The sequence below is a fragment of the Hippocampus guttulatus genome, chromosome 2, assembly GCF_054856545.1.
Source record: "Hippocampus guttulatus isolate MCC_2025c chromosome 2, RoL_Hgut_1.0, whole genome shotgun sequence".
Classification (NCBI taxonomy): Eukaryota; Metazoa; Chordata; class Actinopteri; order Syngnathiformes; family Syngnathidae; genus Hippocampus; species Hippocampus guttulatus.
This window is the reverse complement of record NC_141262.1, coordinates 32,367,565-32,390,074: the sequence shown is the minus strand read 5'-3', so window position 1 is coordinate 32,390,074 and position 22,510 is coordinate 32,367,565. Positions and strand designations below refer to the sequence as shown.

At 40.9% G+C, this 22,510-nt stretch overlaps 1 protein-coding gene across 2 annotated transcripts in view; it reads left to right on the top strand.

Moving 5' to 3' along the window:
• The first annotated feature begins 7,061 nt into the window (after positions 1 to 7,061).
• The window catches only part of neurl1b (neuralized E3 ubiquitin protein ligase 1B), a 44,477-nt gene continuing 29,028 nt past the window's right edge, over positions 7,062 to 22,510 (top strand). Inside the window, exons 1-2 of one of the 2 annotated variants that reach the window (XM_086105735.1) lie at positions 7,062 to 7,154; positions 7,681 to 7,709. Coding sequence is in view for 1 of the 2 variants with exons in the window: in XM_086105733.1 (XP_085961859.1) it covers positions 7,610 to 7,709 (100 nt within the window). In the remaining variant the exon portion in view is untranslated. Of the gene's footprint in view, positions 7,155 to 7,582; positions 7,710 to 22,510 lie in introns of those variants that run through there. The other variant, XM_086105733.1, reaches the window with a different exon arrangement.

Genomic DNA, 22,510 nt, shown 5'->3' with positions numbered 1-22,510 from the left:
GAATTTCTATTTTGAATCAATTTAACTGTTGAAATGTAACTCCTGGCCAGCGTTCCTTCTCCCTTTGAAGCTAATTTCCTCCCGTCTCATTGGCCATAGGGCAGATGAAGCCAGATGTTGAAGCCATTTCGCCGGTTCCTCTGATGATTTGGAAGTGTTTGTTGAATAATGGTTCTATAAGAGAAAGTTAAAGCTTTGTGTGATTTCAAGGTAAAATATCCTACACCAGTGCTGGGGTTGCGATTGTAATTTTTAGTTACACATTAATGAGCTTCATTTTCACAGAAGACCATATTCAACATGTGTACAGAAAATATTTTTTTTCCCCCAAAATGTCCACTTTGAGACCAATTTTTAAGTTATTGCATTTATGTGTTTTTAGCCGTTGTTACACAAACAATTTGGTTTTTTTGTGCTTAAGAATTGCCATGGGTCATGATTAGTTCCAATTTGATGACCTCACTGGACCTTAAGACAGGATTAAATCTGTCATGCAGTGAACTGGACACACACAGGATATCCAAAAAGATTTTGTCCACACATGTCATGGCAAAATACTCACCAGCAGTAAATCTGTAAGAAGATTACAACTGGGACAGGAAGGGCTCCTGCTTGTTGGAACCCGCCCATACAAGCACACACAACAATTTGAAAACTTGAATTGAAAAAAACTAAATCATATAAACTAATACAAATTCTGCCACAGTAAATACATTACATGAATAAATTACACATATGAAACAGGACAAGACGCTCACTGGGCGGAGATGATTTCTTTCACTGTCCACATTTCTCAGCTAACCCTGTTTAACCCTGTTTTAAGAGAATTTGAGTTCTGCCAACTTCAATTTTTATCTTCAGTGCTGTGCATGCAGATCTGGTTGTTTTTTTCAGCTCCTTTTGAGGAGTCTTTCTCGAGCGTGGAGAGAACAGACTTGTAAAAGGTCTGATTGGGGCAGAGGAATTTCAGTTTGAATCTATGTGCTGTGATTGATATGATATGACCACGACTATGTTTTGTATGTTTGTTGTATGTTGCATATTAAGTGGAGTTCTTGTAGGTTGAAATGCTGATGTTCTTAGGTAGACATAGATGACAGCATACGATATATCGCAGTCCATCCATTTGATTAAACTGTAAAACTAAAAACACAAAAACATTTACGCGCATTGTATATTTAAATACAATGAGTACTTTGATTTTAGATACAATGCCAGCTTAATGCTAGCAATCAATGGACAGGCTAGCAAAAATTAGCATTAGACAGCATGAGAGGGCTTTACCTTCAAATAATAAATATTCACGCACAAACACTAACACACACAGACAGGTAATATCACTGTAGTTGTCCAGTGTTTTTCCTAATGTCTGAAAATTATTACCGTTAAACACTTCCTCTCCTCTTTATCTTTATGAACGTGCATCATAATGCATGCGCCACACTGCCCCAAACTATTTTTATGTATTTTTTTAAAATTGCGATTATTTTAATACATTGTTTTCTATCCATTCATCGATTCATTGGACACTCTCAACTGGTTGCTAAATGCAGGTCACACAGAGACGAACAATAATTCCCGCTCACACTCACACCTAGGGACAATTTTGAGTGTTCAATTAACATACCACGCATGTTTTTGGAATGTGGGAGGAAACCGGAGTACGCGGAAAAAACCCACACAGGTATGAGGAGAACATGCAAACTCCACACAGGAAGGCCGGAGCCGGAATCGAACCCTGCACCTCTGCATTGTGAGGTGGACGTCCTCACCACTCGCCCACTGTGCTGCCCTATTTTTATTCTACTTATTACTAATTTATTTTCTGGTTGTTAGGGGTTATGAGGTATGTGTAAAGTTGAGTTTTAGTCGTTAATAAAGACTGTGGTACGTTTTGAAACCATTGAATAACTGTTCACCAAATGTGATTTTAATGTCAATGAAAATAATCATGAATATTATTATTTGCAGTCGCTAATACAATACAATACAATACATGCAGATTTATATAGCGCTTTCACAACAGCGACAGCTGTAACAAAGCGCTTCACAAAACAGTTAACATAAAGTAAAATAATAAACAACACATAACATAAAACACGGACAGTTGTGCAGTCCTAACCACTTTTCCGTCACACGCTTTGTTGTTTGAAGCAGTTTCAGATGAAAGAGGAGAGAATCAAAGTGTCCTTTAACCAGTGGATCAGAGACGTCATGCTCAAAATGTGCACACGTCGGCCACAAGCTAAGTTTCAAAGTCAACAAGAAGCTGTAGCATCCATTGACGAAAAAAGAGATTGGTTCACTTCTCCTGTCCCATGGAAATCCATTTCAATTCCAAGCGGCGACTCACGGTTCCAAATACGCATCCTCTCTCCTCATCCTCAACTTCAGCAGCCATCCATCCAGCCGCACCAACGCCGACTGTCCAACAGCGCCGACATAGCCACTGAACAAAACGGGGTTGTGAAAAATGCTGCCCATTACAGGCGCAAAAAACACAAGCACCCCAGGTCTGTCCAGCACCGACAGTCAATGGCGACGACATTCCTCCAAATCAACATCTGTGCTGGTACAGGCGTGCTGCCGAGAAGGCGCAACCACCAAGCACAGATACTTCTCCTTTGACAAATGTCGTGGCCAAAAAGCGCTGAAAACAGTCCATATCAGGTCCACACGATGAAACAACAAACAACATGTCACAAAACAAAAGACAAAAATACCAAAAAAGAACAAAAAAGCAAGGCTCTTGAAGAGCACTTGCTGAAGGCTGCCTACTCGGGCGCCATCTTGGGGAAAAAAAAGCTAATGGTGTAGTAGTACACTCGCCGGACTTGGGTGCGGGCAGTGTGGGATCGCTTCCAACTCAGTGACAGTGTACTGTGGGTATGACTGTTTGTTTGTCTCTATATGTGCCCTGCGAATGATTGGCAACCAGTTCAGGGTGTTGTCTTCCTTCTGCCCGAAATCAGCTGGGATAGGCTCCAGCAACTTCCCATGACCCTCTTCAGGATAAGCGGTGTTAAAAATGGATGTATGGATGGATATTATTATTTCCATTATTGCCCAGCCCTTGCATGAACCAGAAAAATCTGGCCCAAATTGCGAGGCTCAGCTACAACAAAAACACTGAGAAGGTGCTGCTGAATGGGGAGTTCATGGCCCTTGAACCTTCAACCTTAGAAGACCGTGGTGCACAAATGCACACCAGTGGCACATTGCAGCAGGTTTAGTGTGTGACACGTAACAGATAGGATATTTCCTGGCGTCTTTCGCCACTGTTGAGAAACGCTTTCTTTTCGCAACATTCAAAAGCAAACGAAAGCAGACAACCTGCAGTTGCGTGACAAGGGCAGAGATAAGGCCAGATCTTTAACTTGATAGCCCAAAATATGAACAAGCGAGCGGAACGTCACAACATTACATGTCGTCATCGACTTGTTTTGACAAGAGACTGTGTAATGTAAGAAGAGTCACGATGTGAGTTTTTTATACACACGTAGTGTTCCACTATTCATCAACTCTACCATTGTATATATGTGTTTGAAGTTGTGCAGCTCTGCTACGTCTCACAATGGAGACCAAAATGGCAAAACAATGACATCAATCAGAACCCAGCAGATATTCCAGAGGCGGCCAACCAGTCGTAGACCCCATCGAGAGTCTTGTTTGCCCCTGCGACCCTGAAGACAAGCTTGTATTTTTCCACTGGCCCCAGGCCGAGGGGTTGTGTTCACAAGCAGCAGGCAGATCCTGTGTGGGGCATTCGAGGAATGTCTGGCATCCTCTGGCGTCTTTGCCACTGCCTGCCCGCCGGCACTCTGATGTCACGGTCCCAAACATACGTAGGAGAGCAGATGTACATTGCAGGCTGCAGGCTAAAACAATTTAGACTCATGTTTTGACTGCACATTTGAAATGTTTACATGAAATCAACATTGGAATTCAATGATTGCATTTATTTTGAAATACATACAAGTCCAAAAGCAAAGAGAGCTCATCGGTTCTCCCCCCCTTCGTTGAATCGGTGTTGACAGCTCTCACAACATAAAAACACCCTCTGTTTCACTGACCTTCTCGGTAATTTCAGAGTAGCGCCATACCTTTCAAAGCATAAATCCTACTTCACACGTCTGAGTGAAAGTACCAGACGTCCTGAGTACAAACTGTGAATTATGTCAGTTTGTGTGGAACAAAAGGCCTCTTTCATCAAAGCAAGCGAAGAGGAAGAAAGATTTCACGATGAGCACTCGATACCTTGTCTGCTTGGGATTCTACATTATTGTGCATGACACTGGTTGCTATTATGTACACAGGCTCCTCCTTACCTCCTTTGGATTTGATCTCATTGTGAAAAATACATTTTCTCCTCATTGATGACAATTTTACATAACAATTTAGGTCACTAATGGTGTACAGGTGTGCTCACCTGACTTGAGTTTCACTCCTACTATAACATGATACACACAATCCAGATTCTCAACTCAACTGTATTTATAGAACACTTTAAAACAACCACCGCTGTATACAAAGTGCTGTACACGGAACAAATATCATATATACAACAATAAACAATAAAACAATAAATTAATAATGAAGACAGTAGAAAGCACAAAACAGTAAAACTAATATCAAGTCTGAGTCATGCTGAGTCAAAAGCCAAAGAATACAAATGAGTTTTGGGACAAGTTTTAAAGATGGGCAGCGAGGGGGGCTTGCCGAATGTTCGATAGACACACACAAACATTTCATGTTATGGACAATTTGTGCAGAAATCAAGTTAATTTCCAAACGGTCCTCTTACTATTTCCTGCAAGTGTACATTGAAATCGTGTTTTTATAAGGAACGCATGAAATGTTAAAGTTCTGATTTTACATCACATTTGGGGATACTCATTATGGTTGATCTCCAATCACACCTATATTTCAATTTACAGTATTTAAAATGCATGCACCATTACCATTAGGTCCACACACACACACACACACACACACACACACACACACACACACACACACACACACACACACACGCTGTTTTTAGGATTGTTGTTGAGCGCCATCTCCTGTAAGGTGTGGTGCATTGCAACCACACAAGGCCCCACTATCATGCATTCAATTTCAGTGACGGGCAACACTTTCACAAATCACTAAAATTCACTTAATCTATGAACACTTGTCGCTTGTTTGAATCATGTCTTTCACTAGTCATTCACTGCAATATAAATGACAAGAAGTGTTGATAACGGCGATGTTTAATCGCATTTAGCATAACTTCTACTAGAGTACAGTACTTGTATTTTTTGGCAGTGTAGATTCCTTTGGCACCATGCTGCCTCTCACAGGACAGTTTTGGTACTACAAAAGTACAGTACTTGTATTTTTTGGCAGTGTAGATTCCCTTTGGCACCATGCTGCCTCTTACAGGAGAGCTTTGGTACTACAAAATACATCTGGTTTGGAGATTTGAAGGAGAGGGTTCATCACGGATTTTTTTTTTCTGTCATGTGTTGGCTGTCATATTTTACACATTGATTATGTCAGAGGTGATCAAATATAGTTCCTTGCGCTTTGAAGGCTTGCCTTCACTGAATCATTTTTAATCAGTGAGTGTTACAAAGTTGAATCACATGAACTGCAGATTTTGATCACATTTGAATGCAAGGTGAGCAAATAGGGGATGAAAATGGCCTTGATAAACTGAAAGCTGCTGTTGGTCAAAAGAGTGTGAATCTGTTCAAACTCTTGCTGACCATTGATCCAGAATGTTAATAAGTAACACTGCTGTCAACAGGAATGTTACCTGAGTCAATTTTATACAACGGCTAACAGTAATTTCCATACTAACAAATAAAATGGATGATATCATACAAAGAAAACAAACCCTCAATGTGCTCATTGTACAGTACATCACATTTCCTTGTAATTTGAGTTTACGGAATGTACACATCTTGATTTGCCACAATTATATATATATATATATATATATTTTTTTTTCGTTTCTCGAGTTTCTCGTGTTCCTTCTTTCTGATGTTTCCATCACTTGGGACCAGTCCAGAAATGTGCAGTGCTGGGAACAGCAAGGATACTGCGCAGAACCCTCAAGCTTCCTGGCCTCTGGTAGAGGACCCGAGCTGAATGAGGGACGGACACCACCCGAGGGGGGGTGAGACGACGAATTTTATATATATAGTGGCTGTATAGCTCAGTTGGTAAGGCATCATTTTGGCGTACGGGAGACGGTGGTTCGAATCCGGCTTGGGGCAAAAAAAATTAGCACATAACACCATCCTGTGTGGGTCCTTGGGCAAGATCCTTCACGCTAATGCCTATCTCATTAAAAAATGATGAGAGACAATAAAGCGAATGACATGCCGACTCAGACGTCGCCCGGCCAAACGTTCCATCCCAAATCCAGCACCCTGAGACTGTACGCAAGCCGAAAGGAAGGAGGCCGGGGACTAGTGAGTGTAAGAGCTACTGTCCAGGATGAAACATCCAAGCTCCATGAATACATCAAGGAGAAGGCTCCAACGGTTGACGTACTCAGAGAATGTCTCAGACAATGGGGAACAGAGGATGAGGCGCTGGAAGAGAGACCATCATGGGAGGACAAGCCCCTACACGGGATGTACCACCGGACCATAGTCTCCCGAAACATCTGTGCGGAGTACGGACTGGAAACCCCAAGGTCAAAATGGGAAACACCTCCGAAGGTGGTGGAGAATGACAGAGCGAAGATCCTGTGGGACTTCCAGATCCAGACTGACAAGATGGTAATGGCCAACCAACCAGATATCGTGATCATAGATAAAGGGCGGAGGAAAGCCGTTGTAGTGGATGTAGCGGTCCCAAGTGATGGAAACATCAGAAAGAAGGAACACGAGAAACTCGAGAAATACCAAAGGCTCAGAGAGGAGCTGGAGAGAGCCTGGAAGGTAAAGGTGACAGTCGTGCCTGTGGTGGTCGGAGCACTCGGGGCAGTGACCCCCAAACTAGACGAGTGGTTGCAACAGATCCCGGGAACAACATCGGACATCTCAGTCCAGAAATGTGCAGTGCTGGGAATAGCAAGGATACCGCGCAGAACCCTCAAGCTTCCTGGCCTCTCGTAGAGGACTCGAGCTGAATGAGGGACGAACACCACCCGAGGGGTGAGACGAGGATTTTTTTTAATATATATATACTGTATACATATATATGTGTGTGTGTGTAATGTATGACATACTTTTGCTAACTGTTTTATCTGTCAGTTCTGAAGTATATGTAATTTATTATTTCACTTTGACATACATCCAAGTTGAAGACTGCACCACTGAAGCATAGATTTGCACACCACAAAAACAATAACAGAAGCCAGTCATGTCATGTCTTTTTTAACGGTCCGTACACACCCAGTTAGTTACACACCCACTCAGACACACGCGTGCCAACTTAACCTCTGAAGTTGGATTTCATTGGCCGGGACTGAGATAACAGAGACCACATGCTCATGTTGACATACCTTCAAATTTCAGGCGGGATTTGGTATAGTACGAGTAAATCCACACTTCTCATGAGTAGACGAACACAGGAAACTTGTCTCAAACGTTTGCTGGAAGAATTCTGAATGAGACTCAAGATGGGAAAGAAACAACCTTCCCTTTTTCAGCTTATCAGTCTGTTATCGTTTTCCAACAGAAGAAAGGAGCAGAGACGCAGAGAAGGTGGTGAGTCAAGTCTTGTTACTTGTATGTGAACTTTGATTTGAATTTAAATCCTAATAGTACCGGTAAATGTGTAAAAAGAAAATCAATTCATAATTTGTTCTGGATGAATTTAGCATGTAAAAATGAATGTGCGTGTGTGTGTGTGTGTGTGTGTGTGTGTGTGTGTGTGTGTGTGTGTGTGTGTGTATTTATACGATGTTTTATCAAATTATTATTGAATTACTTAAAACATATTTTTCATTAAATATAGGTTACATTTATTGACTTAGCCTAAAATTTCACCAAACTATTTAGGGTGGATTCCACTTGGCCTAATAAATATACATTTTTATTAAAAAACAAAAAAAACCCCATTCTTGTTCCGTACACAGTGTACATAAAAAAGTGTAGACCTGTCAGTTTGAATGGACATCTCTTTCTGATATAAAAGTGAGATCAATATAAAGTGTGAAGTATGACCTTCATCCATCCATCCATTTGCGAATCTGCTGATCCTCACCTGGGTCGTGCGCGTGCCAGAGCCTATCCTGGCTGAAGTAAAACATGTTCAACAACAACAAAAAAAATTGAGAGTGAATTTAAAAATAAACAATTGCGATAATGTGGTTGCACAATTCCACTTGGGGGTGCAGCCGCATTCAAAATCAACCAATCACTTTCAATCTCCTGTTAAATGGCAGTTAGGACGCACCAAGCTTGTGTGAAATGTAGTACTGAAAAAATTAAAAGGTCAAGAAAAGCCTCCAAGACAGATTCACTTCATCTGGGCTCATCAGAGACACATAAAATGGTGGCAGGTGTGTGTTGACTCCCATTTAACACGAGCTTGAAATGTGAAACAGATACGTCACCGGTCATAAGTAGTGTGCATTGATTTTTTTTTTTTTTTTCAAATAGGTTGTACAAGTTATAGTGCACATTAGAGGTGGAAAAGTTTTGAAAGTATTTGTGTGGGTCTCATTTTTCTTTGGGATTGCAAAAGCCTGTCAGTGGAACAGGTGTCCAACTTACCTTTTTGTGGGGTTTTTCCTCATTTTCATGTTAACTCCTATTTTCAAAATCATACTTAAAACATTTCCAACAATAAAAAAAACCTGTCCAACATTACAAAAATCATTTACGTTATGTGGGCAGCCCGGTGGTCGACTGGTTTGCGCGTCGGCCTCATGGTGCTAAGGTGCAGGGTTTGATTCCGGCTCCGGCCTGACTGTGTGGACTTTCTTTGTATGCTCCTCGTTCTGCATGGGTTTTCTCCGAGTATTCCGGTTTCCTCCCACATTTAAAAAAACGTGCACGGCAGGTTAATGGAACACTCGAAATTGTCCCTAATTGAGATTGTGTGAGTGGATGGTTGTTCGTCTATGTGGGCCATGCGATTGGCCGGCAACCAGTTCAGTGTGTCCCCTGCCTACTGCCCCAAGACAGCTGGGATGGGCTCCAGCACCCCTTGTGAGAATAAAGCGGATCAGAAAATGGATGGATGGATTTAGGATATGTATGACGTAAATGTTTTGGCTTCCCCCCAAAATTATGATGCAGTCGAATTAAAAACATTCTTTATCTGTTTTATGGTGAGCTGGGAATTTTTGCCACCACTGTTTTGATTCAGTTTGTATCTAATCCTGGCTGTGTTCTGAAGAGTACCAGTGGTATGGCAATTAAACATTGTTATTATTAGTTGAGGACAGACAGGAAATGCCAGTCCTTCAACTGCGGTCGGTTGGAGTGTTGTGTCAACAAAGATGAAGTCATGGTTTTCCCAGACCCCAGCAGGGCAGGGCGATGGGAACAAGATGGAAAATGAGAATCAGAAAGAAGGCCAAACGAAACATAAAAATAACACACGATGCACAATGTCTCGACAGTAAAGTCTGTGGAAGCTTCTTTTGCAGTTGGATTACATTTTCATCTGTTTCCTGTTCCAAACGAATTACAATTGTATTTTGAAAAGAAACAATCAAGTGACCCAGTAGTGTCTAAAGTCTTAAGATTAAAAGTAACATTTGAAAATCCCAATGCCATTTAAAAATCAGGCTGTGTAAACCAGTCGCACATTTTTCAATTCAGAAAAAATGTATTTCATCTTCAGACCCCAAAATGGGTTGCTCCACTATCTGCTCTTTTGTCAAAATGCGATTTGTGAATATTTCACATTATGATTCTCAAGTAAACAGTCCTTTAAAGATTGTCGGCCTACGACAGCTTGCCTTTCATTTTCTGAAAGTGGGGAGATGATTCGGCTGCTCTCCGGCACAGGGGTAAATCTATTCTAGAGGGATACAGGGTGCTGTGCCACCCTAAAATCCAGAAAAATCTAATACACACACACACAAACACGTGTGTATGTATGTATGTATATATATATATATATACATACACACGTGTGCGTGTGTGTGTGCATGTGTGTTTGTGTGTGTGTGTGCGTGTGTGTTTGTGTGTGTGTGTGTGTGTGTGTGTGTGTGTGAATCCCTTAACTGCGAATAGATTTTCTCAATAGATTTTTGAGAAAAAAAATGTACCAAATTAGTTCTTCCCCTTAATATTCTTGTTGAGCAGCCCTTTGTGCTGGAAATAAAAATGACAGGATGTGGTTATTTTGTTGTTTGCTTCAAACCCTGGGTTGTTGGTTTAGGATCGTGGATCTTTTTTTTTTTTTTTTTACAAACATTGAAAAATGTATCCTCAAAAATTAAATAAGAGCAGGCATCTAGCATGTATTGCGTTAAAATAGCCTTTTTGTCATACATCTGGTTCGGAAGTGTGTGGTCCTGTGTTCACCGCCCCCCCCCCCCCCCAGCCCCCGTAGCAGTGATGAAAAAATGTGGCCTCCTCCAACATTTTGTGATATAACAAATAGATGTATGAAGTGTTTTTAGCATGTTTCATCAAGTACGGCTTAAGAATACTTCAGTGTGCCTTACCACCATCCTTTGATTTTTCTATATGTGAACCTCAGAGGTAAACGTTTGAACATTCCTGAATGAATGCATTACGATGCATTACCATCCTTTAACATATTTAAATAGTAGACAAGGATATTGTGGCGGCCCGGTAGACCGGTGGTTAGCACGTCGACTTCACAGTGCAGAGGTACCAATTCCAGCTCCGGCCTCCCTGTGTGGAGTTTGCATGTTCTCCCCGGCCTGCGTGGGTTTTCTCCGGGTGCTCCGGTTTCCTCCCGCATTCCAAAAACATGCATGGCAGGCTGATGGAACACTCTAAATTTTCCCGAGGTGTGAGCGTGAGTGTGGGCGTGGATGGTTGTTCATCTCTGTATGCCCTGCGATTGGCTGGCAACTGATTCGGGGTGTCCCCTGCCGACTGCCCGAAGACAGCTGGGATAGGCTCCAGCACCCCCCGCGACCTGAGTGAGGATAAAGCGGTTCGGAAAATGAATGAACAAGGATATTGTTTTTCCTGAAGTGACCCAACCACTATCATGTGATATTACATGAATGGCCTGGTGGGATTTCCACTGGGATGCGTGAATGCTCTTTTTATCGTGATAAGAATCAGGTCTATTCAGGGCATTTCAACTTGAAAGGAGACTCATGTGATGAGATCGCTGTTGTGTTTGTACCACTATGCAACACCAGGCTGTGCTGTTCTATTGTGTTGCTGAGCCTGCAGCCAAGGGCTACATCACTCTTGCCTTGGCGAGAATGAGTTTGAGTTCAGGAGATGTTTGCAGTTAGAAAATCCCGCAAAGTTCCCTGGCAGTACACGTGGATCATTCTGTGAGACAATATGAAAACAGCACCGTTTATTCTTTTTTCAGGGGCTGCGTATGTGGCCTGGAACGAAAGGTCATGTCAGACCATGTGGAACATTTGTGCAGAACAGGAATTAGCGCTACCTAATATGTCCTTGTGAAAACTGGATGTAAGGACTCACTGTTTCATATTCCCAAGATGAATGGCTGCCTTGAGTCTTGAGGGATGACAACGTCGAATTGCAGACTAACCTTCAAGTCTCCATCATCATGAGTGCTTCCTGTGTTGTTGTCAAAGGCTGCTTACATCGACTAGTGGTTGCTCAGAGTTGTGTGTGAGCGTGTGCGTGCGTGTGTGTGCGTGTGTGTGTGTGTGTGTGTGTGTGTGTGTGTGTGTGTGTGCATTTACATGTGATGAAGCTCTTGGGGTGGCAGTTAGAGTCAGCATGATCTTAACTTGACTAAAATGAATTTGTGTGTGTGAAACATGCCAGGCACAGTAATTTTTTGTTGGACCGAATCATATCATACGCTGTGTATCGAGATACGTATTGAATCATATTTCATTGAAGAGATGCACATCCCTAACACACACACACACACACACACACACACACACACACACACACACACACACACACACACACACACACACAAAATTAAGCAAATTCTCAAATAACTGCACTTCCTTCGTCTGTACAGATGTACAGCAATATTGAAATGAATAAATACATTTTGTATTTATTTTCTGCAACACTGATTTACAATCACTCTAATCACTGGGAGTCTTGGCCAAGACATTTAAAATGAACCCATGCATGACATGAACTGACAAAGATCAAACCAAAAGACATTTCGCGACTGTTATAGTTAGTTTTACTCAAGTCCACATTATTTACAGATAAACAACCACAGCAGCATATACATAAAGGGCTGTACAAGTAAAAATCAGACATGAAAACAAAGACAGTTAAAACAATAAATTAAAAACAAAAAACACAACAAAACATCACAAAATTCCTGAGTCAAATGCTAAATAATAAAAATGTGTTTTAAGAAATTTGTGAATGTTGCACATACAGCACATTTGACAATAAAGTTGTACTTGACTTGACTTGACTTGAGATAAGTTTTAAAGACGGGCAAAGCTGGGGCTTGCCTCACATTTAGTGGGACATCATTCAAAAGAGAGGGACCAGCAACGGCAAAAGTGTCATTTCCTCTTGGCCGGTATAGCATCTGGTCTACTGACCTGAGTTCAGAGAGTTGGGGTGAGACCATTTCAAGATCTGAAAACAAATTAAAGAATTAAAAAAAAAAAAAAACGCTAAAATGCACAGGGAGCCAGTGAAGGGAATTTATCTTTGCAATTTGTTTTGCAAACATAAAATGTAGTTTCAGATCGGGGGGGGGGGGGGGTCCATTTCATTTTAATAACAGAAATATTTTTTTCAGTGTTTGTTTTATTTATTTCGTTTGTAATCGTTAATGATAATCATCCACATTAGTCCACATTTACAAACAGGTGACCAGAGACTAAACTGGCTATATGTGGGCAAGTGTCTGGAAAAATGCTATTATACAGACAGAGGAACAATTGCTAGAACAGGCATCTTGAGAGAGAAGGACTTTCACTGTCCCGCTATGTGCAAATTCCTATTTTTAAGTTAAGGCCTGAAAGGTTGAATCATGAAAACAAGAAGCTTTGGGCATATCAACAAGAACTTTGGTCTCCTTCTGCATCTAACATCCCCCGAGAACGTTACATAGACTTTAGGGCAGGAAGTTCTCATATTTACAAGCCCTTAAAATAGCCTCGTCACCCGGCACTCTCAGTATATCGGTGTCTTGTCCAAAGTGGGGGCCCCTGCAGAAGTTTCTCACACGTGTCACACGCCAATGTCATGACAAGAGAACCCGGGAGAGTTGGGAAGAGGTCTCAGGAATGAAAAGGAGGTGGGAACAACTTGAAGGAGAGGGAGAGAAAATAATGAGTAAGATAAAAGCGAGGGCTAATGCGATATGAAGAAGGGTTCCGGACATTGGTTGGGAACAAGAAAAAGGGCACAGATGGGAGGAAGCACTCAGCAGTATAGATGAGCTAACTGTGGACAGAGTATCTTTGAAACTGCTCTCAAGTCAGCCCCGGACTCTTCAAGTCATGCACAAGGGTTACGCAGCAGAATGTTTATGGTGCCTACATGTGAAAATGACATCCCATTGATGACAACTTGAGGCTACCAGTTACCTGTTCCTGGATCTGCTTGTTTACCTGCAGTGGAGCAGTGGAGCTGCAGAGTGTACAGTGGAACCTTTTAAATAAACCAGCTCAGTTTACACGGTTCCCATCTGCTCACTCCCATCCGTGACAGGCTATCTTTGATGTCTGGTATGTCGTGCTGATACACTGAGTGAACCTTCAGATAGCAGATAGCTGATAGCAAGCAACACAACGGCATGGATAGCGAAACTAGTGAAAATGTGAAGAAACTTGACCGGACTGTGCAAATGTTTTGGACTACAAAGTTGCAATGATCATATGTAAGGTTGCTTGGGTCTTGGGTTATGAAAATAAAATCAGAAAAAAATGAATAATCTATTGAAGTGGGTAGCACAATATCTACGTGCATCAAACGCTGGGAAGCTGGGTTCCTTTTACCCAAGGTTGAGTTAGTTATTTTGACCCAGCAGATTGGGTTGAAGACTGGATTTGGGTGGGCTGAAGAGTTGACTCTATTGCGTACTGAAATTGAAGTAAATTTAACGTAACATTCTTAGAAAATATTGATGGCAGCTGCATGGCTTAGGAAGGCCATCCAGTATAAAAACTGCACCGATAACCTGGTTACCCATTTCTTGGTGGTGTCAACGCATCGGGAGGGGAGTTTTTACCTCTTGTTGGATCAAAAACTTGTGTTGGGCATAAATAACCCAGTGTTGGCTCTGTCCCTTTTAGACTCAGCACTGAGTTAGCCATTTCACCCAATTTGGGCTACTTTTGACCAATCAGTTTGAAGAGTGTAGTGGGACCTCAGCTTGAAAACTTTTGTTAATAACATCTATGTAAAAAAATCATACTATGGCCAAAATATCACCCATCCAACCATTTTCTATACCATTTACCTTGTTTATCTCACAGGTGAGCTGGAGGCTGTTACAGCAGGCTCTGTCGGGTACACAACAACCATTGATGACCAATTTAAAGTTGCCAATAAACCTCTAATGCATGTTTTTTGGAATGTGGACGGAAGCCAGAAAACTTGCATAAATTAACACAGAAACTGTTAACAATTGAAGCAAAAAAAAAAACCCTCAACACAAAATAATTGCAAGATGCAAAATGGACCTTCCTCTCTTAAACTCAAAAAGGACATATATCAAGTTGAACGTCTGTATATGTCCTATTATTTACAGTACAATTCTACATGTGATCTACACTACAGGTGTATTTTTCTCAAGTCGCATAAATTGTTCCAGACAGTCACTGGCTCATTGTTTCCACACCAGCCCCAATTGAGAGGAGGAAAAAAAAAAACAAAGTGGAATTGGAAGCCAAATGATTCAGCCGACACATTTTGCCAGATAGCAGCTCCAAATAAGTCAAATTGCCAATTTTGATGAAAAAATAAAAATAAAATTCTGCCCTCTTACTGCCCCCTTTGAAGACGCTCGTGCTCATGTTGTGCTACATCAAACTGGGTCAAGCAAAAGCAGGCTATTTCACACGGAAAAACAAAGCAAGCTTTTGCTGCTTACTCTTCTTTGCTTTTCGGCTCACATGGTGCTGCTGCAGGGCTGCACGTTGTCATCAGTCATGAGAGCCACTTCTCCATGGGAAACAATTATGGATACTTTTCTTCTCCGACCCCAACCCCCCACCTCCTCAAAAAAACAAAAAAGACATGGGAAAACATCAATGTGGTTTTGTCCCCTCGTGCGCTGAAGTTTGCTTCTGTGAAAAGAATGCCACCATCAGTGAGAATACTAAGATCAGAAGACTAGGATTGTTGAGCCAGAAGCGCAACTGCGTGAAGGTCATCCATCCATCCGCCAAGCCCAGAGGAGGAGGACATTGGCTTCAAACAGCTCCATGGGAACGGTTTCCCTGGAGACGTCAACGGACAGAACCTGCTATCGCGGCCCACGCATGCATTCTAATCAGAAGTGAGGTGGCAGACATGCCTTACCTCAGGGCTCTTAGCATCAGTGACATATTGGGGGTCAGGGGGCGGGGGGGGGGGGGGGGGAATCACATTTTAATCATATATCATATGTCACAGTTATTTCGCTCTTTCAGCATGGTGTCTTCTTTCAAGGCAAATGAATAGACATTACTGCATCTTCTGCTGCTGACTTAATTGTGTTTACAGTAGACGTGACGGGCTTTAAAAGTCGCATATATACGGCCCACAGGGTCAATAGTATGCCCATAGAGAAACAAACGCTGCAGTTGTTTTTGTCACTTAACTTCATTGCTCTGGAACAAGCAATACATTGATTTGTAGTGCAATAAACAATATTGGATTTATTATACATCCATGACTGTCTTATAGGTTAAGCTTATGCTAAAATAAGGCAAATGAAGGACAAATTCATATGAAAGACAGTTTATTTATCTACTTCAATTAGAGTTACTAAACTAAGCTAAAAGTAATTTACTGAACGCTTTGGCTTGCAGTCTTCTAAGTGTTTACTACAACACAAAATTCTACCAAACGTTGATCATCAAACGTGCCTGTACAGTTAGCGCCGACAGTTTGAGCTTGAAAAGAATTCATTATTTGCATGGTAAAATTGTGACAACAACTTTGAAGTCAACTAGTGCCAATGAATGCACACCTTTGTAGGCTCCAGGGTGTTTTTGTATTTTCAAATTTGCGGGCCGTTGAAAGAACACTGAATATGAACGATTGCTTTTGTCTTTTGTTTGAACCAGCTTTTTGGAGGCCAAAAACGATGCAAATTGGCATCAATTTAGTACACCGCTGGCACGATCAACTTAGTTCAATTATTTACATTCGGTAAAGATCAAAACATCGACAAATAGTATTCAACAGACACTTTTAGGCATTCTCAGAACAGTAGTATTGCTTCACAGGGTGCAGTGCGCAGTCGACCAGCCCATTAATCGGGCATGTGAGGGTTGTAGTTCACAAGAGGCGCGCCTGCCATGTGGCAGGTGCACCCAAACTGAAAAATGCCCTCTCCCCTCCCCCCATTATGTTTTGGTTGCGTCGGCAAATGTAGACCCCATGGCAACTAACACAGACTGCCTGTCGAGAATGCCTCCTAGTCATACATTGTAATGGATAATATGAGTATCTCTTTAGCCTTAAGCATTGATTAATTTGGTGTTCATTTGTATTGTACATTTGTTAGCAGTCCAGGTCATGTGTCTTGGGCTTGATCTATGATGCCACTGTATGGAGCTGGGATATTTTATGATTGGATTATAAATTTGATACGGGTGTGTGCCAGGGTTAGAGTTTTTGTTTTCTAATTGTATTAAATTTTTTAAATAAGTTGTGACTTTTTTTTTAGTTAGTTTTATTTTGTTTTTAAAGCAGGTTTGTCAGTTTTTATTTTTCCGCAAATGTTTCATTTTAGTTTAGCTTTTCTTAGTTTTAGTATTAGTTTTAGTGTTTTATGTATGGGGTGTTTGTCAAAAAAAAAAAAAAGTTAACAGAATTGTGTGATCTAGTAAACTACAATTCTCAAAGGATTGTTTGACCTTCCTCCTTTTGTACAGACATAGACCAATTCTGAAATGAAGACATTTAGTGACCTCCGAAAGCTCTTGTATGATCTTAATTGCCCGAGACCGAAACAAGGACATTTTCACTATAATTATAGTTTTTTAAAATTTTGTTTTAAAAACACCAGATGCAGTTTCATTATTTTTAAAGCATTTTCCTTTAATTTGATTTTGTTAACAACATGTTTTTTCAACATTTTCTTTTATTTTCCGAGTTTCATTCATATTCAAAGCACATTTGCGTAGATCACCTGCTGCTTATATTTATATATATTGCAATATTTGACAGGAAAACTTGCATTGATCCTACCGCATGTCTATGCCACCTACAAAAAGGACATCTGCTGTTATGTAACATGGGATCTAGGGATGCCTGCTATACTGTCTGCTTGGCCATTCAACGAGCGGATGCTCAGTGGTCAATTTAGTACATGACAGTTGCTGACTGCTCTTGAACTTCTCTCATTTAGTGGGACACATCGCAACCTTTATTTGAAGCAAGGATTACCACAAGCAGGCCTCAATGTCTTTCTTGAATTCTCCTGAATGACCACACGAGGTTAAGAATAGCAATAGTGTTTTAGGTCATGACTCCAAGCGCTCATTGGGTCGCTAAGCTCCCTCTGGTCAAAGTCAGGATCAGATTAGGCACCACTGTTGTCACTTTGTTACAATGTGTCAACAAATATTGCTGGTTGCACTGTTCTATATGTGAAACCTGTCGATGTGGGGTTTTCAAATACAAACCTTATAGGGCTTTAAATATTTTTTGAATGGATCACAGGTCTACCGAATGAGGTTGGTTAGGCCACGTGATAATATTGTGATATTTAAAACAAAATGCCATCTTAATTCTAAACAAAAATAAAAATACAATGTCATTTCTATTTCAAAAGCGGAAGAAAACACAAAATGATCCCTGTCACCAATCCCAAGCAAAAAATATCATGGGGCAGTAAGGGCATTTCTCTTTTTAAATATTAACACAAAGAAACACACTTTGCACATGTGCATGTGTGTGTTGGGAGGGAGTAACAACACAATATAGAGAGAACCCAAACAGGATAAATAATAGCAATAATCAAATAAATGTACTTACAAATTATATCCATGAAGGCTGCTGTTGCATTAGCAACATTTATACTTTCAACGTTGCACTGCTCCGCTTATGCTTTGATTGCCGCCGTGTCAAATGTTACTTTCATTATATGCCACAAAAAATGGATAGCGGGCCACAAATGGCCCATGGCCCGGACTTTGGACACCGGTCACCGAGTTGTCTCAAATGAAAATATCTAATTGAGAACCATCAAGACTTACCTAAGTTTGAAGAAAATTGTGCACATGAAGGAGGAGCAACAAAGAGACGTGGTCCTTTTTCACCCCAGGAACATTACATCACAGGAACCGTTTTGAAAATAAAGTCCCTGGTAACTTTTCGGCGACAAGAAAAAAAACCCTGCTGGGGGTGGTAAGAGTCTTCAAAGGCGGGGACATTTTTTTTCAGCCACCACTTTGGAAAGATTTACAGCAGTTTCTTTTTCTCAGTACTTTTTGCATTTGACATTTTTGCATCGATGAGATGAAGAACTCCCTAAAAGCTACCACAGATGTGGACAGATAACGAGGAGTAGGCGTCGTTCGTGCAGACTGAAATGTTGGAGTCCAACACAAGGAATTTTGGCAGAAGGATTTTTCGACTGACTACCGTGTTTATTCGAGCCAGAAGCAATAAGAATTAAACTGCCCCACCACTGAACTTAAAACTGTCCCATTATGTTTGCTTGTGTTTGGATTTCACAAAAAAGAAAGCATTTCAACAAAATGAGTTTCTTGTGTATTCCTGAATTACCCTTTACCCTGCCTTACGTTTATTAAACCATGTGATTTGTTTTGATAAGCTTAAGCACAAGTTGTACTGTACTTAATTTACCGTAAAGTATGCTTCATAAGGCCAAGTATAGTCTCACATATTAGAATACGTTATTCATGCCTAAAGGGGAAAATCACATCACCGTTGCAGAAACTGTTGTGTGAATACAGAACAACAATAGGGCAAAGAAACATGTTTCTAAAAACTAATACACCATAAACCAGTGGTTCTTAACCTTGTTAGAGGTACTGAACCCAAACAATTCATATGCACATACACCGAACCCTTCATTAGTGAAAAATACAAATCTGATTCAAGAAGACTAGAGTTGCTCAACTTGGCATGACAAATCATGCAGATAGGACGCTGAGTCCCATCACGTTCTGTGATGCATGTGAATCCATGTGGTACATATTTGTCCGACAACTTTGTTTTTTCTTTTTTCTTTTTTTTTTGCTCGACATAGCATGTATTAAAACATTCTGAAAAAAAAATCACACAACGCACTGTCACGATAGTCATATGTTGACAACTGAGCAAACTAAATTTCCCACTGCACTGATTGGACAAGCAATGTCATCATCTGCAGCCAGTGATGGCCAAGCGGGCGTGTCATAACTAATTGACATGTTGAGTTGGGTGTGTTTTAACCTTCATGGCAGAGACTTCGTCGACCCCCTGAGACCGATTCACCGAACCCCTGGGGTTCGATCGAACCCAGGTTAAGAACCACTGCCATAAACTAAAAGCTGCTGGTGGTTTTGTTGGGAAAGGGCCAATATACATTCAACTGTAAGTTGAAAGGATATGAATTGCACTCCTTGACAATTTCCCCCAACCGCTCAAGTTTCCTTCATGTGATTTTGGATGGACTTCTCCTGAAACTTGAAGTGAAGCCATTTGGAGGTCAATATTTGGGAGCCGGGGGGCTACATTTCTGACAAGCCTTGAATTAATTGCATGTGAAGCAGTTTCTTTTGTGTCATAAATTCTAATGATGTAAACAGGCCTAATTGGGAGCTTCTTGACTGTGCTGTTTCATATTTTCAAGTTTTCATCGTGTTATGGCTGGATATATTTTATAATACGAAAACCTTTATTAGTCTCGCAATGGAGAAATTCCCAATTCACAGCAGCAAAGTTATGAAAGGAAGAAGTAGAACAACAAAATATAGGAGCTGCTGGAAAGGCAGCCACTCTCGCGGCGCCATTTTGAAGTCAAAATACCAAAAATAACACAACACAACACATAGGACACAGACAGTCGTGCAATCTTCACCACTTTTCTGCAAACACTTTGTTGTCTGAAGCAGTTATAGATGAACTGGGAAAGGATCAAAGTGTCCTTTCACCAGTGGGTCAGAGACGTCATGCTGAAAATGTGCACACGTCTGCTACAAGCTAAGTTTTGAAAGCAAACACGAAGCTGTAGCGTCCATTGACGAAAAGAGATGAGTTCACTTCTCCTGTCCCACGTAATCCGCTTCAAACTCCAAGCCGCGACTCCCAGTTCCAAACCGCATCGGCGCTCTGCGCGAACACTCCATTCTTCTCATCGTCGGCTCCTCAAGCCTTACATCCATCCAGCCGCCGACCGTTCAACAGCACCGATCTCTCCGCTGAACAAAGCGGGGCTGTGAAAAATGCTGCCCATTACAGGCACAAGACACAAGCGCCCCGAGACTGTCCAGCAACTGTGCTAAAATTAAAATGCTGCAGTTGAGCACCCCACATCCATCATTTAAATGTTAGTTTCACCAAATGTGCATGATGTTGTTGGTATGAATACGTCAAGATAAAACATGCATCCAGCCCACTTACTGCAATTTTAATACCTTCCATTTTATTAAGGCAGAATATTTTCTTCTGTTTTGAAATGGAGATTAAAAATGCATAGCGTAACCTTGTAAATGTTAAAGCTTCACCAGAAGAGTTATTCCTGGTTTGTTTGTTAAGCATGCTCGTTATGTTGAGTCATGTTTTAAAAAAAAAAAAACCTTGACATGTTCTGGATTTTCCTATTCTTTTGCCAAGAGACTCGACAGCACTCAGGGCTGCGATTAGTGACAACAGTGGATTGATGTAATTTCCGCTGCATTAAGCATGTGACTGTGGAAGCACTTTAGAGTGGAAAAAAAAAGGAAGAAAAAAGAAAAAGATCAAGACCTCTTATAGTGAAATGGTCCTTTGATTTAAAAAGAAAAAAAATGAAGAATGACATTTCGGATCATTTTATCAAGATTTTCAAAATGTCACTTGTTTTAAAACATTTTTTAAATGATGAAAATATTCGGGGGTTTTTTAGCATGTCATTGTAAATGATCTCTAGACTGTATTTTGAAATATTTATGTTACTTTACATGATGTATACATTTAATTTACACAATCAAAGTCAACAGTTGGGATCCAGTAAGAATAGTTCAGTTAATCTTCTGTTGACTTTTTTTTATTTTTTTTTAGATTCTCATCGTAAAGACATGAAGTTCCAGTATTGCATTGCTTATAATACGGCTTTCTGGATAAAATACCAACGGTATGTTGTGAACTTATATGAATGAACTTTGATTTTGTCGTAGCATCTGAAGGTGTTTTGCATAAGCCTCGAAGCAATGTTGTTCTAGGCTGAGAGTATTTCCTGCTTCCCCATCAGTGGTGCATCCGCTGCTCAGCTCACACAACACCGAGACAATAGAACAACAGATGGAGGAAGAACACTGTCCATGCATGCATCTGGCTTAAATGCATCAATGGTCCATTTTTAGCACATCTCCCACTGACATAGGGGCCTAAAACAACATTGAAGACAAGCCTCGCTTCTGTTCCCTACTCCAGAACCAGAACACCACTTCAAGTGCAAAACACATTTCTAACAATGAGCAGTACGCATAAAGAAGTTCAGATAGAACCTTGCTGAATTGCCTGTCAGACTAATGAAGTGTGTCCCCTCTTTTCTTTTCAACGCTTGACTGCTCACATTGTATTTCTGTGGTGGGGGCCACTGGATGTCATGTTACACAAGAACATGCTTTTAGACACATCGAATGGAAACTCCGGATGTTCCCAACACGCTATTGAATTAATGTGTTCACTCAGGCTTCCATAAGAATGTGGCGAACATTTCCCGATTCACTTCCAACAGGATATGGCGATCATGCGTCACGCATTTCCCTATTTTGCCACATTCGATGTCTTTGTCAGGTGTTTAGACATAGTCACAAGGAGGACACCAATTGTTTAGATTTAGGAACATGCACAAATTTGAGTAAAACACCTTAAAAGTGGACCCAGGTTAAACAGAATCCATGATGGAAGACTGGTCAGGCTCTGGCTAATCATTCCCATGGCGATTGATAGAAATAATCCACTCCATGGTGAAACTGTCATCATTGTCAAAACTGTATGGCTATCTTTAAAGTATTGGTAAACAGCCATTAAAATATCCAGAAATTAACTACTATAAT